The 24,141-nt window shown below is 42.5% G+C and overlaps 1 protein-coding gene across 1 annotated transcript in view; it reads left to right on the top strand.

The window, feature by feature from the left end:
- The window catches only part of Cc2d2b (coiled-coil and C2 domain containing 2B), a 70,364-nt gene continuing 46,223 nt past the window's right edge, over positions 1-24,141 (top strand). The window contains exons 1-12 of the mRNA XM_052172314.1: positions 1-42; positions 3,729-3,786; positions 5,051-5,115; positions 6,048-6,113; positions 7,879-7,962; positions 12,806-13,004; positions 13,159-13,295; positions 13,393-13,521; positions 18,310-18,519; positions 19,889-19,986; positions 21,524-21,664; positions 24,002-24,104. Of these exons, the coding sequence (XP_052028274.1) occupies positions 1-42; positions 3,729-3,786; positions 5,051-5,115; positions 6,048-6,113; positions 7,879-7,962; positions 12,806-13,004; positions 13,159-13,295; positions 13,393-13,521; positions 18,310-18,519; positions 19,889-19,986; positions 21,524-21,664; positions 24,002-24,104 (1,332 nt within the window). The remainder of the gene's footprint in view (positions 43-3,728; positions 3,787-5,050; positions 5,116-6,047; positions 6,114-7,878; positions 7,963-12,805; positions 13,005-13,158; positions 13,296-13,392; positions 13,522-18,309; positions 18,520-19,888; positions 19,987-21,523; positions 21,665-24,001; positions 24,105-24,141) is intronic.

Raw genomic sequence — 24,141 nt, 5'->3', positions numbered from 1 at the left:
ATGAAAAAAATTTCAAAGAGAAGAGAAGAGATTTTTAAAAAGGTAAAGTATTAATGAATTTTTTGAGGGCTTTAAAAAATACAGGTTTTTATAGCATTTTACCAAGATGTACGGTTCCCTGAACGCTGCTCATTTGCATTCCATTACTTTTATGCTCTCTGTTATACCTTCTGATTTTTAAGCAGTGTGTAAACAACTCGGTTATGATAGCATTGAAGAGTACTAGGCTTACAGGGGTCATTAGACACATCCCCTCCTCCCCTCCCAGGCAATGGGAATTTATCTTATGAATTCATCCGCTGGAGGCCATTTCTGCCCATGAGTAGGACAAGAATAAACACAATACCCAAAAATGCTTTGGCTTTTGTTTTGTCTTTTTTGACACAGTTTTTTATCCATCACCCTGGCTGTTGACTGTACGGAGATCCGACTGCCTCTGCCTCCTGAGTGTGGGATTAGAGGCACACACCACCATGCCTGGCTGTGAATGCCTTCAGCATGTTGACTTGAGTTGGTTCTATTCCAGGAATAGGATAGCCGGATCATATTTTCATTTCGTCTGCAGGTTTTCTCGAAGAGTCTGCATACTGCCTTCCCTAGTGGCTGCCCCAGTTTTCACTCCCCACCAGTGCATGAGGGTTCTTCGTTCTCCACATACCCAAAGCCTGATTATGTTGCTGTTTATTCTCTCAGGGTGGCCTTTCTGGCAGGAATGAGATAAAAATCTCATGCCAATTTCCCTGGTGGCTGGACATTTCTAGTGCTTTTCCAGATATTGGCCGGCAAGTCACAGTTCTTGTTTTTGAAAGCTGTGGAGAGCACGGAGCCTCTGTTGGCTGATGAAGGGACCGACTAGTGTGCAACTTTGCAGTTCTTTACCGACTGACGCTAGGCTGTCTTTCCTTAACCAGTTATTTTCTTTGCAGCCCTTTGATGTCACACAATACTATTAATCAATTCCGGTGATCATTTTCTCTTCTGTTGGAGTCCTTTTCAGAAGGCCTTTGCCTATGCTTCTATCTTGTAATGTTTATCCATGTTTTCTAGAAAAGCCCAACAGTTTGTCTAGCAGTTTAAAGGTTACACTAAGGTCTTTGACCTACTTGGAGCTGATTTTTGAAATAAGGAAAAAGATGAGGATCATTCTATATATAAACATATGGTTTTCCTAGCATCATTTGTTGAAGATACTGTCTTTTATTTTTTTATTTTGCAATGTATGTTTTGACACCTCTTTCAAACACTGGGCAGCTCCAGCTGTATGGGCTTATAGCTGGGTCCCGAGCCCACCCAACTATATGGGTATGAGTATGGGTATTGGGAGACTGAGGAAACTCGGTCCTGAGGTCAGCCAAGGGCAGTAGCAGCTGTGACAGCCGCAGGGCAGATGCACTCATCTCAAGGAGAGAAGCGAAAGCTGTGACTTTGGCTCTCTTTATATGAGATCCAGGCTGCTCTAAGATGCCACGCATTTGAGAAGGGGCCTTCCCCTCAGCTGATCTGTCTGGGAAACATCCTCAATGACCCACCCAATGGAATGTCTGTTTCTTAGTTCATCTCAGATTCGTTCAAGTTGACGACCAAGATTAACTATCAAAAGGGCTTAGCAGTCTTGTTTATTTTTTCCCCAAAGAATCAACTCCTTATATGATTGATTATGTATATCGTTATTTTAGTCTTCATTCTATTATTAATTTCTGCTGCCCTGATCTGTGTCTGCTAACAATATTTATGTCTGGCTGATTCTTGTTTTCCTAAGACCTTGAAGTAAATCAGCATGTTATTTATTTGGGAATTCTCGGATTTAAAGACTTTTATATCTGTCAAACTATGATGAGCCTTTTTACCTGTAAATCTTCCTTAGCAAATCCTATAGTTGGATAAACTGTGCTTTCATTTTAAGTGGACTTTAAGAACATTTACGTCTCCTCCCTCAGTTCTTCAAGGATGCACTATTTTTTGTTTTTTGTTTTTTTTTTTTTTTTTTGAGAGAATACATTTCCATCTCCAAGTGTTGGTAATTTCCAGGGTTTCAGCTGCTGTCCATTGCAAGTGTCTTCTATGATGTGATAACAAGGAATTCTTTTGATCGTTTTGTATTTGCTAAGGCTTTAATGAGCTAAGAACAATGGAACACCAGCAGATATCAACAAGCAAAGAAATGAGCAGGCTGTGTTCTCAGCAGCACTTCCTCCAAGTTGGGATGTACATTGCTCTGTCCTTCCCAGGGCCTGTCAGTTAACGCTTCCTCTGTGGGTGGGAGAAGGGCTGCCAGTCTCCTTAATCCAAACAAGGTAGGTCAGAATGCCCTCCCAGTTGAGCAATGTTTGATAAAATTGTTGGGCATTAAAGCTAGGTCTCCTTACCAGTCTCTTACCAAGGTCAGTAATCCTCCATCACCTCAGGAGTCACTACACTGGTGTCTTCAGTTGTCTTGAGGTTTGTGATTAGTGAGATGGGCATATACACTCATGGTGACCTTAGGAGTTTTAGCCATGATCAAGAGTCACTGGCAGACTTTGAAATTCTTCCATAAAATCTATTGACTAGATTCTGTTACAGTAATCTTTTAAAAATTGGGAGTGTTTGATATCCTGTTTTGATTTTCAACAAAAGTCCATTCTTTAAAAATGTTAATATATTTATGTGTATATGTATATATGTATGTATGTATGTATGTAAGTATGTGTTTGGGTGTGTATTCACACATACATATGTATGCCATAGCATATGTATTGGAGGATGTTGGAGGACAACTTGTAGGAACTGGGTCTTTTGCTCTACCGTGTGGCTCCCAGGGACAGAACTTGGGGACCCAGCACTGGTGACAAGCACCTTCACCCCCTGAGCTACCTCACTGCCCCTGAATTCTCATTTTCAATTCAACTGTGAAGCTAAGATGTATCTTTTTTACTTTTCCCGTGCCAGCTTCAGGCTATTTTGGTCAGCAGGTACAATTTTTTCAAGAGTCGTTGCTATTATATATCTTAAATTTAAAGTTTAAAACAAACTCAGACTCCAAATCACTAGAGAGTGAGAGCAGTCACTTTATAAGACTGAGCTCTGAAAGACTGAAAATGTTCACTTTCACATACTGAAAAACAGTAACGGCCCTCGGCTCCTCCTACCAGGAGGGAGCTGGACTGTTTTTTCACATGTGAGAGGGAAGTCAGAGCTGGACACACACATTTGGGAGGCCATGCCAGCACACACTTACCCAAGCCTTGTGTATACTCTCCTTTCTGTGCTTGGGAGCAGGGTGGCCACTGAAGATATGGGGGGGGGGGGGACAGTTAAGAATTGGAGGCAACATATAGATAGTTTTCAGGAAGGAAGGTGTCTGCCTGGTCAGGTGCTGCAGAGAAATCCCTCAAGCAGTGACACTCGTGGGATGTTGGCCATGTTTAATTTCACCAGACTGTTCCAGAAGATTCTGGAGGCAAGCAGTAAATAAACACAAAGAGCTAAGCCTTGATCCGATTTTAATGTTTCTTGTTTTTGGGTTTTTTTTTTTTTTTTTTTTTGAGATTTCAGGTGGCAATGACTTCATTTTAAAATAAATCATATATAAAGAATTCATCTAGGTTAGTAAATACTCCGACTTTGAGCAGACAGACAAGAGAGTGTGAGTGGATGTTTTATAGGCAATGATGTTGGATCTGACTGACATAAGACAAGCTCTTCTGTAACTGCCAGATGTCTCCTAACCTTGCCTGCTTCCCCCACAGATGTCAGGAGCAGCAAACAGCAGCACAGAAGAGATAACGGACAGGCGTCTGTCAAAAGGTTCTCCTGCCACGTGCCACAGTTCCCATATCCTTGGGTTTTAGCTTTTAAGGATGTAATGATTATTTCCATCCCTGCACCTCAACATTCTAGAGAGTAAACATAAACTAGACTTCCTACACGATATAAGATGGGCCCAAGGCAAATACATAGACATTGAACTCACCATGTTCCACTCTCTTTATCATTAACTATGCACATGGAGGATTCAGTGGTGCCCAAGACTGGGTTAGACCTTAGGTATGTGTGGATGGTGCCCAAGACTGGGTTAGACCTTAGGTATGTGTGGATGGTACCTGAGACTGGGTTAGACCTTAGGTATGTATAGATGGTGCCTGAGACTGGGTTAGACCTTAGGTATGTGTAGATGGTGCCTGAGACTGGGTTAGACCTTAGGTGTGTGCAGATGCAGAACCTGCTTCAGAAGACCTCTGTGACTTAGCTCTAGTCTTACTCCTTATTCCTACCAGAACAACTTACAAGTACTTGACAAGAGCAGGAGGAAAAGACCAACTCAAGAGAACACAACCAGTTCAACTTCCTTCTAAAAATTGTATTCAGAACTGCACAATTACTGTCTTTCTCGTTCATCCTATGAGTAGCAGAAAGCAACAAATAGCTTGGAAGGTCCACACTGCCTTTCCAGTTCCATTCTTCCACTTCAACAACAACAGCAGCCACAACAAGCGCCACCACCACCACCACAACAACAACAACAGCAACAACCACAACAACCACAACCACAACCACTACCACCACCACAACAATAACAACAACCACCTCCACTGCCACAACAACAGCAACAGCAACCACAATCACCACCACCACAACAACACAATGTGGCTTTGATTTTCAATCATGTCCCAGGGCTTTCTAGATGGAATACAAATATTCACAAGGAATTTTTTTTCTAACAAAACAGCATCAGAGGTTGTTTGTCTGAGCTGTTTCATGCTTTGCTCGTCCACAAGAAAGACTGGCTCCTACCTGATAAAGCAGCAAGGGAAGGTGGCAAAGGGTAGAGAAAATGTTGCAAAAGAAACACATTTTATCATAGATAAAACTGCTTGTTCCCGATAAGAAGGGAGAAGAGGCTCAGCCTCCCAAGTGCTCCTGAGACTGTGACCGCTTCTCTCTGCTCATCATGATGGGTGGGCACAGTTGCAGCTAAGATACACAATGAGTGCTTTCACTGTCACTGCTGATTAATTATAGTAAAATGAAGTGAACTCCATGTAATGCTGACGTCTTGCTTTAAATGCAGAAGAAAATCGAAACATAACAGAGACACTGAGAGGCAAAGTAAGAGAAAAACTGAAAAACGCTAAGGTAATGCTTTTCATGGCTTTCCCCTGTTTTCAGAATGTCTGTTTTAAGTGGGACATGGATCACAAAAATGCTTTTTTATTGTTAAGAGCTGAAGTTGCCTTACGAGGCTTCAGTTTGAAAAAGCCTCTCCTTCTAGCCTGCTCCATTTTTTCTTTCCTTCTATTTCCTTTTGCTTTCATGTCTTAATACCGTGTTGTAGTTAGAGTTTCAATTGCATTGATGAAATACAATTGAAAAGCAGAAAAGCAGGTTGGGAAGCAAGAGCTTTTTTTTTTATTTTTTCTTTTCTTTTTTCTTTCTTTTTTCTTTCTTTTTTCTTTCTTTTTTCTTTCTTTTTTCTTTCTTTTTTCTTTCTTTCTTTCTTTCTTTCTTTCTTTCTTTCTTTCCTTTTTTTTTTTTGGCTTACACTTCTCTATCACTGTTTATCAGTGAAAGAAGTCACAACAGGAACTCAAGCATGGCAGGAACCCGGAGGCAGGAGCTGATGCAGAGGCCATGAACGAGTGTGGCTTACTAGCTTGCTGCCATGGCTTGCTCAGCCTGCCTTCTTACAGCGCCCAGGACCACCCACCCAGGGGGTGTTACCACCCACAATGGGCTGGGCCCTCTTCCACCAATTACTAATTAAGGAAATTCCCTACAGGTTTGTCTACAGCCAGATCTTATGGAAGCCATTTCTCAACTGAGGTTTCCTCCTCTCCAATGACTCTAGCTTGGGTCAAGTTGACATAAGACTAACCACCACGTTACCCCACCCCCACCCCCATGATATTAAACCTAACCCCAGAGAAGTCAATCTGGTTATTCTGGTTATAGTATTATTATATATGACATCTTAGGTAAAGATAAATGTGTGTGTGTGTGTGTGAACACACCATTAAAAAACATTGAGGAATTTTTTATGTGAATTTTCTGTAAAATTTGTGTTTCAGATCAGTCAAGGTGACAAGCCCTCAGCTGAGCTGCTCACAGATACAAAGACTAGTCGATGGTCTAAGGTGAGTAACTCTTTAAAAAATACTTCTTAAAGACATCTTTATGGAGGTATAACTTACACAACAAGAATTCACCCCCTTTTTAGCTTACAACTCAATGACTTTGGGTTAAACTGTGGAACTGTGTGGTTGACACCAAAATCCAGTTTTTGCGAGCAGATAGCAACTCAAGAGTTGGGCATCTCCCGATGACAGGTGATTAGGGGTCCACCAGGGACGAATGAAGGGCAATCAATCACGGCATGCCTGAAGAGGTAAGGCAGAGAAAATATCTGACTCAGCAAATTGGGAGAGTGACGTAAAATCCTGTGTCAGGAGGTAGCTGGCACTTTGTAATTGGAAACTACCGTTTGTGTTCCTGGCATAGGAACCGGGTTTCAGTTTGCTTACCTAGGAACTGAGGACTCTGCAATCACCTAAGAACCTCCCGGTGAATTATTCTAATAGCCTTCGAGATGCTACCAAACTTACAGACTTGGTGCTACAGTGTGTGTGCAATTGCATTTTTGAAATGACTCAGATTTGAGGGAGTATCTGTGTTAGAGTACAGGCGAGGCTGCAGGAACAACCCCACAAGGAAACTTATGAATTAATTAAAACCAAAAATGTCTGCCTTCGGAGAGCAGTTTTACTCCTCTCCAGTTTGCCAGTTCAGTCACTCAGGCTGATGGGTCTCTCAACCCCTTCAACAAGCTTCTCACCTGTGAGTCCACCGCACTTCTCCCCTCCTAGACAAAGACAAAGAGGAAAGGAAGAAATAAGTTGTAGGTTGCTTTTTCCTTTGTACAAGACAGACGTGCAAACTATGCATATCATTTCCAGTAAAAGAATATGGCAGAAGTGGCTTCATGTCCCGTTAGCAGTGGGCTCTGTGATTAGAGACGGGCAGACACTGCTGGGAGCTGGTTGGTTTGCCATAAGTATGTGGGACAGTTAGCTTTGCAGATATTAAAACACAGGAATTCTTCACACACGTGGTGCACACAAACTCACATAAGCACACACTCATGCATAAGTATAAAATGAACTGACTCCATGAAATAAGAATCCCCACACTAAATGCATGCTTGTGCATTCAGGAAGCAGGAGACAGTGGGCAGGTTGTGTGTGCAAATGGTGGCCAGACTCTAGATAGAAACAGAATATAAGGTAAAGTTTTACATATTGCATGTTTTGAAATTGTTTGATTCCTAGTGTGACTTTTGCTTTTTCGTGGAACTGAGTCCCCTCTAAATTTCTCTTAAGGCAGTTATATATATGCATGAGAAAGAAGTGGTATGTGGGTTTTTTTTTTTAATTTAAAAGAATTTATGAATCATTCTGTAACGAAGAATATGCCATCAAATACTGTGGCATTAGGATGGTAAGGGGTATGTGTGTATGTGCGCGCACGTGTCCACAAGAACACTTGAACACGGAGAACATTGGTCAGAGCCAACATTTTGATTAAAGTGAGAAATAATCCTCTAACTACTCGGGTTAGGGTGAGAGAGTAGAGAAGGAGATTTTGGCTTTGTTCTGTTTCAGTTCTCTCTAGAGTTACCAACGCGCGCGTGCGCACGCACACACACACACACACACACACACACACACATGGTGAAAGGTGAGATATGAGTCCAGGCTAGCTGTGCGATAACTGCTGTGTTCTTTTCTACTTGCCACTAAGCCGCCATCCGCCATGTTATGGAAAAGCGTCCCTCCCCTTACATGCAGACAGTGTGTGTCCATTACAACATTCACCGCTGGTCTGCTGCTGTTTAACCCACAGACTGAAGTCTTGCTGGACGAAGGGCTCTCATTTTTCATCCTGAGTGGAGAAGAAGATTCAGCAGTGAGCCGGTCTTCGCAGCAGGTTGGATTTCTGTCTCCATTTTATAGCTCTATGCTCCCCTGAACCAGCTATTTATTAAAGGCATTGGATGAGAGCTGGTCAGGAAAGCATTCATGTGTGTGTGTGTGTGTGTGTGTGTGCGTGCGTGTGTTGTTTCATTTTGAGACACAGTCTTTTCCCTATAATTCACCTTTGGCCTGGAACTCTGGACTCTCTGGCGTTCTGTACCCTCATGTCCGACTTGGGAGATAAAAATTTCATTGTTAAACCTTCCTCCTCTCTTGGAGTTTAGCTGCCTATTGTAATGCCTAGCATTGACAGTGTGACTGACAGCTTGCCTCCTGGATGTTCAGTGATACACTAGATCATTGAAATGGATTGTGTTAGTCGATGCTCATAGAGGAGGTCTGCGAAGCTAGCTCGGTGGCAAACGTGCTTGCCGTCCGTGTACACGTGAGTTTGATTCCAGAACTCAGGTTAAAAAAAGAAAAGCCAGGTGTAGTGGCATGCGTGTGTAACACTGGTACTCCGGAGAGGCAGGACCCTGGATGCAGCCTAGTCTACTTGGCAAATTCCAGGCCAATTAGAGACTGTCTTAGACTGTCTCGCAGAAGAGGATAGACAGCACCTAAGGACAGCCCCCAAGGCTGTGCATTGCCTTGATGCTCATGAATGCGCATGCGCACACACACCCAGCTCTGTGAGACCATCTTTATTGTTTGTAGTCAATAGATAAGGAGTTGCGCATGCACACAGCATGAAAGTGTGGGTATCAGATCCCCGGCCTGTGTTCTCTCTTGTGTCTTATTGTTCTTGTCCTTGTCTAAAAGAGTGTCTCCTCACCGTTGTGGTCTCCATTACTCCTCACGTCTCTCCAGTTTTCGTTCCTGCACAGTCAGCCTCAGACCGCTCTGTTCTCTCACATCTTCCTGTTCCTTCTCAAACTAGCAGGCTCTCAGCTGGTTGCTGCCGTGTGCTCGCCCCGTCCCCCAATCCCAGTTCCCATTCTTACCCCTTCCTGATTCATCCGTCTCTCTGCCTTCACTGTCTGCGCTGTACTGTGACTTTCTCCAAGTCTTTCTCCTTCACCTTTGCATTTTCTCAGGGCCCTGCCACCCAGAGCCTGCTGCTCCCAACTCCCCCATCTCTCTGTGTATCACCCAACTCCCTGGGTCTAGGTCCTCCCTGCCCTCTCCAGTTCTCTCCGTTCTAGTTCTCTATAGCTCTATTATCGATTTTGTTGGCCTTGGGTTTTTTCCCCACCCCACAGGATAACACTCGTCTACCCACAGCTGTCCTTTACAGGGCATGACCGTCATCTCATCGTTTGAGATGAGGCCAGCCTGAGATGCCTAGTGAGACCCTGTCTTGGAAAACAAAACCAACGAAGCGCTCAGAACATCAATAAAACGTTACCTTTAAAAAACTTGGATAAAACACAAACACCACTCAGAACCTTAATACAGAAACAAGAAGGGAAAACTAAAATGTGAAATTTTCTATCCTGAGAAAATGTCTGTTGCCATGTCGCACAACGCTCTCTGCGCGCATGCGCCCACCGCTTTCTAGAAACAAAACATTCATTGACAGGAAGAACTAGTCAGCGCCATTTCCATTTCCCTGGTTCTCCAGCCTGACCCTGTTGGTGCTATGTTGGCGTCTGTGTCATTCTCACACCTCATACCTACTTCCTTGCACGTCTGTAGGTTCCACTTTCAGACTGCCCGCCGTCAGACTCACGTTTCTGTACCTTCATGGTGCCGCCGCCCTGGTGTAAGTCATCCCAGACTCTCACCTGGATCATCGCCAGGTCTTCCTCCCACTCCCTCCTCCACCCCTGGGACTCACTGTGTACGCAGAGCAATCCCTTAACTAGCAAAGACCATTCTCTCCCTTAACCCTAAGAGTTTCCTGGTTCACATAGGAGGAAAGCAAAGGTCTTTTCAGCATTCCCTGGGGCTTTCCTGACCTGGCCACTTAGCAGTGAGTGCTTTCTGTCTCTCACTTCTTCTCCTCTGCCATCTAACCCCAGCCACAGGGCTCCCTCCTGCTCCTCACTTACTGCCCTCCTCATGCCCCCCCCCCCCCGGGCTTTACAGTTATGTGCCAGAAGGCCGTGGGAAGCCACTGTCCCTGTCACACCAAGACATCTATTTTGCAAGAGGCTGAATTTGAGCATGGCTCTTTCCGGCTGAAAGAAAGATGGTCCACCCTCATCCGTGAAGCTAGGGTGAAGTCTGCGGATGAACTCTGAAGGTTCTGGTGACCACTTTGTGGCCAGGGAGGAGCACTCCTCCAAGATAGACCAGCATCCTCCCTTGTTACACGATGCTCATTTATGTCCACCTACATTTCGATCTTCTCAGCTTAGACTCCATCCCCTGGCAGACGCTAGCACAAGGAATGTTCTGCTCTGAGCTGCTTGCTGAAGACCAGGAAGGCGATGATTTGGGATAGCAGCTGGGTTGGACTAAATGAGAAAAAGTTGGGCAGATGGGTGCTTATTGAGTCAAGAGTGTGCCTTAGCCCAAACTGAAAACAAAGATGGGTCGGTAAGGTCCACAAATTGGGGACCCCGCTTTCCTCAGCCACCAGGATTAAGAACCCTGGCTTATACCAGGAGTGTAGATGAGCACTGAGTGGGGGCACCAGCTGGGGCAAAGGACCCTTCATACTTCATAGTTGGTGGTCAGAATATTTAAGGATCTCCCCTCTGTGGAGATTCCCCCAAATCTTACCCATGCTTCTTACCGTTACACCTTGTTTGACTTCCAAAAAGACACTACAAAGATAGCTGCCCATAAACTATTCCTGTGATTTCATAAGAGGGACAGGAAGGCAGGAGTGACGGCAGAACTTGACACAAACCCAAGTGGTGCCCAACTGTCCTTCAATTAACGCAGGAAGGACATGTGGGGGGAGGGGAAAGAGGAAGATGGCTGAGAGGAAAACAACAAAGACTGTTTGGGAAAAGGAGCTGGGCATGGTGGCTTTAATCCCAGCACTCGGGAGGCAGAGGCAATTGATCAGGGCCAGACTCTCCAGAGTGAATTCCAAGACAGCCAAGACTGCACACAGAAACCCAGTCGATAGATAGATAGATAGATAGATAGATAGATAGATAGATAGATAGATGGATGGATAGACAGATAGACAGACAGACAGATAGACAAATAAAAGAAAAAGAAAAATGTCATCATGTATAAATAATTATTGAGACCCCCAACTCTAAAATACTTGCAAATATTTTTTGCTAGACTTGGTCAAAGAGCAGGTAAGGGTCTGTAGTCATGAGAATTCCATGATCCGGTTGTGCTAGCACATACCGCTTGTGTTGGGTGTGCAGCTCACAGCAGCTGTTAGGAGACTGACGCAGGGGAATCTGGGGAATCTTAGATTTTTATTTTAGCTCAGGGTCTGCTACAAAGTGAATTCTGCCATGGCTAGAGCAACATGCTGAGCCTCTCTTAAAAACCAAACAAAAATAAAAATGATCCTGCAATTCTATTTTAATACTTACCCTAAGTGTATATTTTTAGAATTAAGAGGCTTTTTTTTTAATTGCATGATATATTTGGATGGTACTTTGTTCAATCCATGAAGATTTTAAATTATATAGTCATCTGAAGCAACCTCATTTATTCAGCTTTTGTGCACAGATCCATACTCATGAGAGAGGCACTTATCAATAATAACATGTTTTCATATCAATACTCAGATTTTAAAGCAACGTTCATAAGTAAGCTTATATTTCAGAATTTCACTGTAACCACTTAGCCATAGACTTCTTTCTTTCTGCTTTGTTATTTTATCTTCAATACTTTGTAGAAATTAGTTTCTCTGTTTTTTAGGTAGTGCTACTTTGGGGATGATGGAAACCAAACAGGAGGAGGTTTGAGGACCACATGGACCTTGTGGCCTTAGACCTGCCCTTCCCGTATCAGGCCTTTTTGCTAGGGCAGAAGGGGCCCAAGGTACCATTCCGTTTCAGCAGCATTCACTGGAGAATTGATCAGTGAGCTATAAAAAATATAGCATAATATTAACCTCAAATGAGTTCCTCTTTGTTCAGCAAACCTTATTTTATTAATTATACATACATATATATTTACCATGCCTCCAGGCACCTGCTGGCCTGCCAACTCTCTAGCCCCTGCTGGGCCATCTCTCTGGTTGGAGCCCTGAGTTCCTCTTGCTTCCACGCAGGTGCACGCACCCCCACGCACCCCACAGTCAGCCAAATCATCACCTAATTGCCTGGCAGAATCAAGACTCTTAAAACTTAACCAATCAGATTTACATATCAATAAAATTACAATTTACAAGATGCCGATACAGTACTTTCAGAGCCAATTGATAATGATAAAAGCTTTATCCCAATATTTCTAACCTTGTGAAATCATAGCTATTTGTAGCTGTTAAAACCATGAGGGATAAGGCTCTTTCTGTCCATCTGCCTCCATGTTGGCTTCTCTCCTCTCTCTGAGACACTCTGTATCTCCAACTCTTAGCTCTGCCTCCCTTTTCTCAGGCCTCCTCTTTATTAATGTATTTAGACAGGGAAAATCCTGTGACACACACACACACAATATATTTATATACATACACACACACAATATATATATATATACATATACATACATATATATACATATATATATATATATATATATATATATATATATATATATATATATATAGAGAGAGAGAGAGAGAGAGAGAGAGAGAGAATGAGAGAGCGCACACTTGACCTGGGCTAAATGAATTGAAAGGCCACAGGAAGACTCCAGAATGTGACATTTATCTTCATACCAGTCATGGGAGGAAAGCATGCAGACAGATTTTTATTTTTGATATTCAACAGAAAACCGTAAGTGAGAGTTACTTCAAGCACTCTGCATCTGGTGGTAGTTTCCAAAACGCTGCTGAGAGCCAAGATGAGGATTTTATGGAAGACGTGATTTTAACGGATTTATTTGAAGTGAAAGCCGCCGAATACGACGATGACCAAGAACAGATTAAAAAACAGGAGGCAAATGTTTTTGTGCCGAGTAGTTCTCCAGGTAACACAGTCCCCTGAAATGCACGAGTCATGGGTGCGCCACGTTATAGGGCACCAACTTCTGTGCCTGTCGGAGCAGTAAAGGGTATTGATCTTCTCTGTATCTGTTCTCCCACTGTGGTCTTTAAAGTGATTATCTAAGTTTTGTCCTTAAGTGGCCAGCCAGCAGAAACTCCCGAAAGGCATGCTGCCTCGCATTTTAGAAGATGAAGGACTCTACATTCAGAAAAAGCCAGAGACCTATAAAAAGATCTGTAACAAAATGGAAAATCGCCTGCTCAGCCTGCAGGAGGCAAGTATACCAGCTGATGAGGTAAGCCAGTAGCAGAGAGCGTGCTTGTTTTTTAGTGAAATACTCAGTTAATGTATTTTGTATTTATCTCTGATAGGGAAAATGTTGGTTTGAAGAAAGTGGGGAAATAATGTCATTACCTTCACCTATTAGACAGTCTTGGAATTTTAGGCTCTGCGTGAGCAAGGAATCTTTGAATCCAGCACTAAAGACTATACACAGAAAGGTAAGCAACAGTGATCTGCTTGTAATGACGCTTGAGTAACGACTTGTAGCATCAATTATAACTTAGGTCTTCATGGTTTTATTTTACTTCCTAAGAATACTGAGTTTAGTCATAAAATAGTTAACATCGGATAAAATGTTAATTATTCTTTGAGGTTATTGAGGTCTATTTAGTGATGGGAAATGCTCAAATAAAATGTGATGTGAAAACCACGATACAAAATTTGTATGATTCTCACTTTGTACATAAAAAAAAAAAAAAGCAGCGAATGAACGGTATTCAAGGAATCACCACTTTTAACTCTTAGCTCTGTGGATTACTCTCTCCCTGTTAGTTTTGCCCATTTTATAAATGGAATCATAAAAAAATTCTCTATTTGTATGCAGCAATAGTTAGCTTATTTTTTTCTGTATAGAAATTAATTGTAAGAAAACCACATTTTATTTATCTATTGCTCTATTGATGAATATCAGGTGATCAAGTTGTTGGCCATTGTAACAACACTGCTGAGGAATGTCTGCACACATTGTTTTGACTATACATGTAGATATATTTTCTGCTAGCTAAATATCACAGAATAGAAATGCTAGTTGTAGGTTTCTATGTATTCAGGTTTGCTATATAACAGTCTCTGTGGTGGTTTGAATAAGAGTGGTCCCCATGGGCTCATATATTGAATACTTAGTCATCAGGGAATAGCACTGTTGGAGGAAGATTATGAGGTGTGTCCTTGTTGGAGTAGGTGTGGCCTTGTTGGAGGAAGTATGTCACTGGGGGTGGGTTTTGAGGTTCCAAAGCACAAGCGGGCCAGGCCTAATCTTCCTGCCTCTCTCCCTCACCATTCTCTTCTCTCCATCTCTGTCTCTTCATCTCTCTCTGTCTCAGTCTCTCTCTCCATCTGTGTGTGTCTCTCCTACCTACAGATCAGGATTTAGCTCTCAGCTACTGCTCTAATACCATGCCTGCCACCATGCTCCCCCTCATGATGATAATGGACTAAACCTCTGAAACTGTAAGCCAGGCCCCACCTAAATGTTTTCCTTGTTAGGAGTTGGTCATGGTGTCTCCTCACAGCAATAAAACAGTGACTAAGCCAGTGGTTAATAAGAGAAATGGGGAATTCCTTGATTTATGAGTTGAGTGGATGGATTTTGGTACTGTATACCAAGATGGTGAATTCTTGGGAGTGGAAGTTCTAACTTATTATCTCCCCCAAATAATGCATTCCTGTGTAGCATAGTTCTAATTTTTTCTACTGTTGATTTAAAATCTGCCTCCTGAATGCTGTATTTATTTGAATTTGTCTGGCCATAGAGAACTCATAAAGCACTTTACTCCCATGACAGCTGAACTACTTGAAGTCTATAGACTATAGTCACTCCCTCTTTTAGATTTTGCTTACAGCATAAACTCACTTCCTCTAGTTACTGTGCCTTAGCTACTGCGGACCACAGTCAGTAAGTATCGAGTGAGAGAAGGTGTGTCATATCCAGCTAGTGCTTCATTTACTAAACAAAAAAAGCTTCTCTAACTTGAAATTTCCACAGTTTATCATCTAATAGTTTTAAACTTAAACTGTTATCATCTTGGTGTTTTTCCAGGTCGTGGCCAATTTACCATTATATTAGCTGATAAAATCATTGGAATGACTGTGAGTTGGCCATTATATAGAGGTCAGGGACTTAACAGATATGGTTAGTAAAAAACAAGATTTTATGGCTTTTCTCCTTCCTCCCTGAAGCCCCTATAGATGAGTTCCTAGTTCAGTTTCTAAGGAGGCAGAAGTTTAGGAACAATACCAGTGGCCTCTAGTCCTTAGAGAGCCCCCAGACTGCCATCTGGCTTGGGGCAGAACAACATTTATTCCAGCTCAACAGCAGGTATGACGACAATGGCAGAGGCCGTGTCAGAAGCCATCTAGGGAAAGCAAAGCATGCAAGTGAAATTTCTGGAGATGGTGCACCGTTTTGCATGGCCTGTGACAGGTGAGCTCTAAGAATGCAAAGTCCTTATTAACTTCATCCCAGGATTGATTCCTGCTGATAATATGCCTTTCCTGTCCCCAGTACATAGCCCAGTGGTTCCTGGGCATTAGTCTACCCTATTGGGCAGATTTTCTGCAATATCAGTACGAAAGTGTACTTTTATGTAGTAATGCTGTGTAGACAAATTGATGATTCCATAATTCCTGATGATTTTTTAGAATTCCAAAATTCATACAAGTAATTTTAAACCCTCTATAGAATAAAAGCTGCAAATAGAGCTCTGTAAACCTTCATGTGTAACAGGCTAATTGTACTAGAAATAGAAAACAGGCTTAGGACAAATTTACGACCAAAGAAAACATTCCTTCTAGGTTAGATGTGAGATCATTGTCTGGTAACTAAAGGTAATAAACTAAGAATGGACAATTTATTTTAGCTGCAAGGACAGAAAATAAAATATTGACTGGTTAATCTATACAAGATGTCAAAACTAATGAGATACAAGGTAGATGATTTGTCTCTTGACAAATCTGTGCTAACTTGTAACATAAAAATTATTGCTTTAAACTTATAATGAACTTATGGGAGGCTAGTAACAGATAATGAATGTTTAGTCAGATACTAGTCCTAACAGAAAGATATGTAAGTAATTCTGTTATAACTCCTAAAGCTTTATCAATCTATGACATAAATTATTGCCTTAAATTTACTATGAATTTATTGGAATGTACAAGTATTTAGAAGCTCATGTAATCAATTCTGCTCTAATGGTTCTACCTGATAGTTGTATGAGATAATTTTTAGAGAAAATACAAAAACTAAGAACCACAATAAAATGAAGGTGCAGCTTTCTTCAGCTTCATCCAGTGTATGTCTGCTCTCTCTCTCTCTCTCTCTCTCTCTCTCTCTCTCTCTCTCATTTCTTTCTCTCTCTTTTTCTTTTGTCTCTGGTTCATGAAGAGTTAATGAACTCTGAGCCTTTCACCTGGCTAGTGAGGGGCCCTTGAGCCAGAAAAAAAAAGAGCCTGGTAACTGACTTTTTCTCTTAATCCCTTGCTATAAGCAGGAATTGATTGCCAGAAACCAGCTGCTTTTAGCCACAGCATAGCAAGATAGAGTCAAATTTCCAGAGGCCATCAGCTTCTGGCCCCCAGAACAATGAAGAAGACTTATAAGGCCAGAAATCATATGCCTTTGGCCTTCATTAAATGCTGTGTCCCACCTCAGCAGTACCTGACCCGGCCAGGGCTGGCTCTCAGCAAGGCTGGAAGACAAGGTCTTGGTCAAATTTCTGTTTAAATAACATAGTATCATAGGCCGGTTTACGGAGTCACCCGATTCCTCTTTAGGAAGCACATCTGATAATGACCAGGCTGGCAGAGTCCCAGGACAGGGCAAAATGCTGTGTCCCACCTCAGCAGTACCTGACCCGGCCAGGGCTGGCTCTCAGCAAGGCTGGAAGACAAGGTCTTGGTCAAATTTCTGTTTAAATAACATAGTATCATAGGCCGGTTTACGGAGTCACCCGATTCCTCTTTAGGAAGCACATCTGATAATGACCAGGCTGGCAGAGTCCCAGGACAGGGCAGAGTGTCATGGCAAGAGGCAGGAAGCGTGCAAGACTCAGACAAACAGGTTTTTATGGCTGATGACACAAGCTTGAGATAATCAGTTATCCATTTGTGCTGGTTAGGTTTCTTGTCAACTTGACACAAGCTGGAGTTATCTGGGAACCCCAACTGAGACAATGTCTTTATTGGATTGCCTGCAGGACATGAAGTCTATAGGGGTGTGGGCCACATAAACACTTTCCTCTTCATGTCATGGTTTTCATTACAGCAACAAAGGCAGAGTAAGGCACCATTCATGGCATGCAGCTACTAACCAGTGATTAATATGTTCATGAGAAAAGCAGACTAATAACCTTCTAAAGTCCCACTTAGTCCAACTTCTAAATAACCCCCAATAGCAATCAAATTTCAGTGTGAGCTTCAGAGGGGAAAAGCCCCTTTCAAGCCTCAACAGTAGGTTTGCTATACCAGACTGATCCAGAGGGAAAGCTCAGTGCCATCCATCTGAGGTGGATTCAGTTCTGTTAGATTAGACTGTATGTGCTAAGGAACTTACTATCGCTCTCAAATTGCATCACTAAAAATCCACCACACATATTTAGACATACATGTTTAAACTGAAACAACAGATTAAAGCATAGATGAACCATTTTGCATATAATCTAATACCTCTAGAGTGAAACAATTATAATCGAGGTTCAGTCTAATATTCAAGTAGAGATAGTGTTCTACACAGAAAAAGATGGCGTCCTTAGACCACTTAGAGAATCTGGGCTTTTTGTCAGATGATCACCAGTATATTCAGTTTATAAATAATGTTTTAATAGATAATTCCATTTAACTCTGACTCACAAGACAAAATTCTTAATGCAAAAGTTGAAACACAGTTTGCCATGGTGTTCCTATAAAACATTATTTTGGGTCTTGTAAATAGAAAGTCTGATATCCATATAAACAGTAATGATGTAGATGATAATAATTTACAGCAAGATGACTAAGATGCTGGACTAAATAAAAATAAGCTGTTATAATAAAAAATATAAATGTACTATAAACCTATTTTATTAAATCAAGAGTCTAAACAAATTTCAAAGACTACCAACTTGCTGCTTTTATAGTCCTGTAGCTCTGGAATTTAAATGCTCCTGGCATGCTCTTTTATATGGAAAAGCTACTTGTGGTCTCAAAGGCAACAAAATCGAATGACCTCCATGCATACTTTTCTTTAAAAGGCAGTGAAATCTGACGTGGGATGCTGTTTTAGAAACAGGATGGAAGGTCAAAGGGAAATGTACCAATTAGACCTTAACATCGTGGGCTTGCAGTTCAGCCACCACCCTCTCTTCAATCAAGAACAAGTCCTGTGTGCCAGGCTGCTCCAGCTCTGTGAGTCTTTCCAGGACAGGCAGAAGCAGAGCTTGTCTCAATTGCTCTATGAGAAGGTGAGGGGGTCTTTCTAGGGTCCAACCCTTGATAGTGGGAAAGGATGCTCTTGCTGAAGAGCAGGTAACAAAGAGCATTGCCCTTCAGTGCTTCTGTAGTGAACCTGTCAGAACAGTGATTTGAGAGTAAAATGGAAGGTCTGATTTGTTGAGGAGATATCTCAAGCCTGCTGAGGACATCCACAAATCCAACCATTCTCAACCTATGAGTCATGAGCCCTTTGTGTGTAGAATGACCCTTTCATAGGGGGTCACCCATAGGGGTCATAAGGCCATTGGGAAATAAACACATTTACATTATAATTCATAACAGTAGCAAAATTACAGCTATGAAGTAGCAATGAAAATAATTTCATGGTTGGGGGCCACCATAACATGAGGCTATATTATTATTATTAAATTATTTAAAGGCCACAGCACCAGGAAGGTTGAGAACCACTGCATTAATGCTACTCTTGGCTCTACGACTCAAGAAGAGCATCTGAAATCACAATGACTTTAAGAGGCACCATTTTTAATATTACATATTTAATATTACAGTTTAGCGGTTCTCATTAAGACGAGTAGCAGTCTTGAGCCTCCTGAGAAATCCAAGCATCTTCTTCTGAGGGTGACAAATCTAACTAGTCATCTGTGGCTATCAGGAGGAGAGTCATAAGTTCTGAAGAAGCATCAGAGATGTATCCATTGATTATTGTGTCTCCTCTCATCTAAGCCTTCCTGGGGCGCTTGGTACCCAAGCATTTTGTTAAGAAATGTTCCAGAAAAAAAAAAAACCTGTAGGTCTCATTCATTTAAGTATGCTTAAAATTAAAGAGTATAGTATTTACAGTATTTCATTAACCATGCCATGTCGACATCTCAAAGAGTTGTATCTGAATTGTACAACAGGTTAGATCCTTAATAAATGTCTGCTTGTTAAAAACAAGTGTAGCCTTCTGTGGTGGTACACTCCCAGAGTATCAGTTTTGGAAGGCTGAAGGAGGAAAATTGCCTTGAGTTTAAAACCAGCCTGGGTTAGATAGTGAAGCCTTCTTTAAAAATACATACAAGTGTAGAAATCCTAGATCTGACTTTCTCTGTTTCCCGAGTGCTGGGATTAAAGGTGTGTGCTACCACTACCCTGAAAAGAGCCTGCTTTACATTTATGTACTGTTATGTAAGGGCCTTTTCTTGCCCTCACATATTGCTCCAGTCTTACCTTGTTCTTATTGCCAAATTTAATGGTTAAATTACAAAAGGCAATAGGGCAAAATTTACACTCATGTGATTATGCTGCATACATGTGGACTTCAGTCTCAATTTTGTAAGTCAGAGTGGCAGCCACAGGTCTATGCAATACAGCGAGATTCTCTTTCCTTGATTGCAGCTGAGAGCCCTGAAGGACGCTACCAAACTAGCAAGCAAAAACCCAGAAGTAAGTCAGTTTACCAGGAAATCGCTTCAAGATTATTATCGGCAGATAAGGTAAGTTTTGAGTGAGTCCTGCGTGTATCAAACTTTTATTAAATAACTTCTTCAGAAGTTGTCAATGCTTTGAGAGATATAAAATTTGAAAAAAAAATGCAACTTCCTAGTCTTTAGGGGATTACAGAAGCTAGTCTTTCCTTAAGACTCATGTTTCTGTAGAAACACTAATAGAACTACCACAAGAAGACACTGGCAGGTTTAATATCTATTGATAAAAGATTCCTTAATGAGAAACTTTCCAGAATTCCCAAGGAGAAATTCTGGAGCCGGGAAGCAGAATAAATGAGAAGGAAACTCGCTGGAAGATGCAGGTTTCAGCAGACAGAAAAGTCAAGTGAACTTGGAGATAGGAACGGTAAAAGTCTGAAACAGAAAAATCACAGCCTGGGCAACCTGAGAGCCATTATATAGACTGACCCTCGTCATAGAAACCCCAAAAGAATGAGATAGACCTATGGAGGCTTGAAGCCATGGCAAGGAAAGAATGTGTCAGGGGAGGATACTGACCTGATATCAAGCAGACAGGAAGCAGGGAGAGAAGAAAGGAGAGAGGAAGGTCTGGGTGCAAGACTCATGCCAGGCCATATGCTAGTGAGGCAAAGCCCACCACCCGCCAGTGGCACAGGTGGCGTATGTGTCCACCTGTTAGTTAAGTCAGAATCCCCATGATCTATTCACGTCACGACACCATCAGTGGGGGATCCATATGTGTCACTGTTAACAGTGCTGGGAGAAAGGCGGGCCCTTTAAAGTTGATAAGGCTACCAGGGGCCCATGGTCAAGGATGGTGGGTCTCAATGTCCCAGGAAAGGGCTTTGAGAGCGGACTCTGCCCACCCTCGAGGAAGTGATACAGGTTGGATCCTGAATGGTATTTCTCTACCCTCAAGTATTTCAAATACCACCAGCCCCTCCCCAGCACCCTCCCAAAGTGTCTGACACTCAAGATTGTTCTCAGACTTGCTTCTTATCAAAGCCTCTTGAGATTCCGAGATCCAAAATATATGAACTGTTCCTAAATTAGTAGCTTTAGGGCTGCCCACGTGGAACTTACCAGGCGTCAAGATAAAACTTATGGGAGCATGCACACCCTTGTCATCGGAGCAGACGAAAGCACTGACTGGTTTATACCATGTTGTCATAAAAACTAGAGTACCAGCCAGAAAAGATGGAATCATCACACAGATAGCAAGGAACATCACAAAGTGCCAGGGCCTCCCAGACCCTTTCTCTCAGTGGTCCTTTCTTCCAGCATCTTCTCTATGTTCCTTTGGGATTTTGTGGAGTCCTCAGCTAGGAGAGTTTCCTTTTTCCTGAAAGCTAACATCTTCAGCAGAGCTCTTGCCAATAGTGATAAAGCCTTTTCAGTATACACTTCTACTGGGTTTTCAGTGGATAAAAGAAAAACACCCTAAGACAGAGGTTTCCAATGTGGGTAAAGTGAGTAGAGAGGATCCGTTCCGTATGATACGTTCTACGATGCTCCACATGACTTACAGTTCTTAGAGTTCTAATCCAGGCAATGATTTTCCCAGTGACACCAAGCAGCTGTATGATGCAGAAAGGGAGAAGGACCACTCCCTGCTGCACAGCGTCTTACAGACTTGGAAACAGATAAAATCTCTCCGGCAAAAGCAAGGATTTACAAGCACCCCAGTAAAGCTGCAGTTTCATAGGTAAGTGGCCGCTCTCTGTGTGTTTACTGGTCTCTGGGGGAGTCCTGTGAATACCGAGAAGTCACACTAACTAGGAAAAGATGTCCAAGAAACTTAACTATTTCGCATACTCAATAAAGGCCTGTATCTTGACTATATAAACAAACCTTACAACTCGGCTAGAAAGCAGCTTGATTTAAAGGTGAACAAAGGGTAGACGTGGGCCAGAAGGTAAGAGGGTGGGAGGGTGAACGCATGAGAATGTGGCCTTAAGTGTCTTGGAAAGGAGGAGAAACCAAACACAAGGCAGAGGAACACCAGGAGCACGTCACCATATTCAGCCCTGGGAGCCCTGAATATACAGTAGGAAAGAATATCTAACCATGCTTAAGGCCTCTAACATCCTGATTGAATTTCTGAGGTGGACAAAATGGCTGTCTCAGCAAAAGCATTTTTTTTTAAAGATTTATTTATTTGTTATATGTGATAGTTACACTGTAGCTATCTTCAGACTCTCCAGAAGAGGGCGTCAGACCTCATTACGGATGGTTGTGAGCCACCATGTGGTTGCTGGGATTTGAACTTAGGACCTTCAGAAGAGCAGTCAGTGCTCTTGACCGCTGAGCCATCTCTCCAGCCCTGTGTTATAAAGTGTCTGAGATGAGCCAGCAAGAAGTTGAATATAAAGCTTGCCATCTTGTTCAGGCTGGAAACCCACCCTATCAAGTGTTAGCATCACTTTGTTGAGCTTAGAGAGACCTGGGCTGGTGGGATGGCTCAGTGGATAGTGACACATCCTGCTGAGTGAGACAGTCTGAGTTCGGTTCTCGTGGCCCATGAGGTAGATAGAGAACGACACCGCATGTTGTCCTCTGACCACCACACACGTGTGTGTGTGTGTGTGTGTGTGTGTGTGTGTGTGTATGTGTGTATGTGTGTATGTGTGCTTTTTTACATGTGGAGAGAAACTGTCTGAACCAGTTGCTACCAGCTACTGAATCCAAACCACAACACTGGTAAATACAGAGAACATAGGGTCATGTAGATCAGAAGTTCTCAACCTGTGGATTGCGACTCTTTCGGGATTGAACTATCCTTACCATTCAAGAGTCACCTGGGAGTCAGAATAATAGCTGTTCCTTTTAACAGTGCGTGGTCTGAGCACAGGAGTCTTAAAACTGAATCTCCCTGAGTCTGAGAGCCACTGAATTAAAGGACAGTAAGTCAGCTGATTCACTATTAATGGCTGTGACTCAGAGAAAAGCAACTACCGTTGTCCTTTGTCCTGCTGAGGCTGTTTGGGTGTGTACTTTATGTAAGACACTGACTAAACTGAAGCCCTCATATTACCTGACTGTGAGGCGAAAGTAGACCTAGAAGCTTCAGTCATTTGTCTGAATCATGAAGTGACATTAATGAGGCTCAGGTTTCAATACAGGTGCGCTGGTCCCAAGCCTGTGCAGATATTATACACAGCAGCATCCCTGTGTCCCGTTTCAGAAGGAAGAAGCGTGCACTCTTTTAAACAGCTCTTCTAAGATGTTCTTCACAGTCTATCACTTCTTCTTCTTCTTCTTCTTCTTCTTCTTCTTCTTCTTCTTCTTCTTCTTCTTCTTCTTCTTCTTCTTCTTCTTCTTCTTCTTCTTCTTTTAGTATATCCCACAGTCCCCTCACATGTGTTGAATAAGGGTCATTTTTCTCAGGAGCACACCTTGGTAAGGATTTCTGGATCACACGACAATCTTCTTAGCATTCTGAAGAACCACCAGATTGCTCGCCAGAGTGTCTGTGCCCTTTTACACACCAAGCAGGTCATACATTGCCCCAAACGCATCCCTAAGGCCTAAAAATAAAAACTGAAACTTTTAGCCGGAAAGCACAAATCCCCTAATCAAGAAAATTCAGCTTCCGGGGCAGTTACTTTTGAATACGGTCCAGGTAAGTGGAGCTTTGTTGAACTGCAGTGAAGCCGCCTGCATGGAACTGAGAGTGGAGCCAATAGGTATCAAGTGCAAAAGGCTTTGCCTGACGCATGCTCAGTAAGTACTCAGTTATTTGACCAATCGTAGCTCGAACAGTCCACCAGTACTGAAGTTCTTCCTGTTGGTGCGTCAGCCCCAGTGGTCAGCTGGGACACGCACTTTCTATCATTGGCCACCTACCTCTACACCAGGTTGTTTGCACAGCTTAAACCATGAGAGACAAAAGTGAGATTGTGGCCTTTACCCTCCAGTTAACATATCACCCACCCCACCCCCAGTTACTTTTCTCATTTTTCGTTCAAAATGTACAACTATAACAACTCCCAAGTTACCTACATCACTTCTGCTCTAAACAATTTTATTTGTTGTTAATTAGGATAAAGACAGACACGTGGGATGAGCAGGACCAAATGGGAGTGTCGGAAGGACCTGGGGAGGAAAGTGAAGACACGCCACTTCAAAATGAAGACACGCAGGAGGTGCGTGTCGTGCATGTGTGATGAGACCCTCTGGTCT

This window comes from Apodemus sylvaticus, chromosome 1 (assembly GCF_947179515.1).
Source record: "Apodemus sylvaticus chromosome 1, mApoSyl1.1, whole genome shotgun sequence".
Lineage (NCBI taxonomy): Eukaryota > Metazoa > Chordata > Mammalia > Rodentia > Muridae > Apodemus > Apodemus sylvaticus.
Note: the sequence above shows the minus strand (reverse complement) of the source record. Positions and strands in the feature narration are given on the sequence as shown.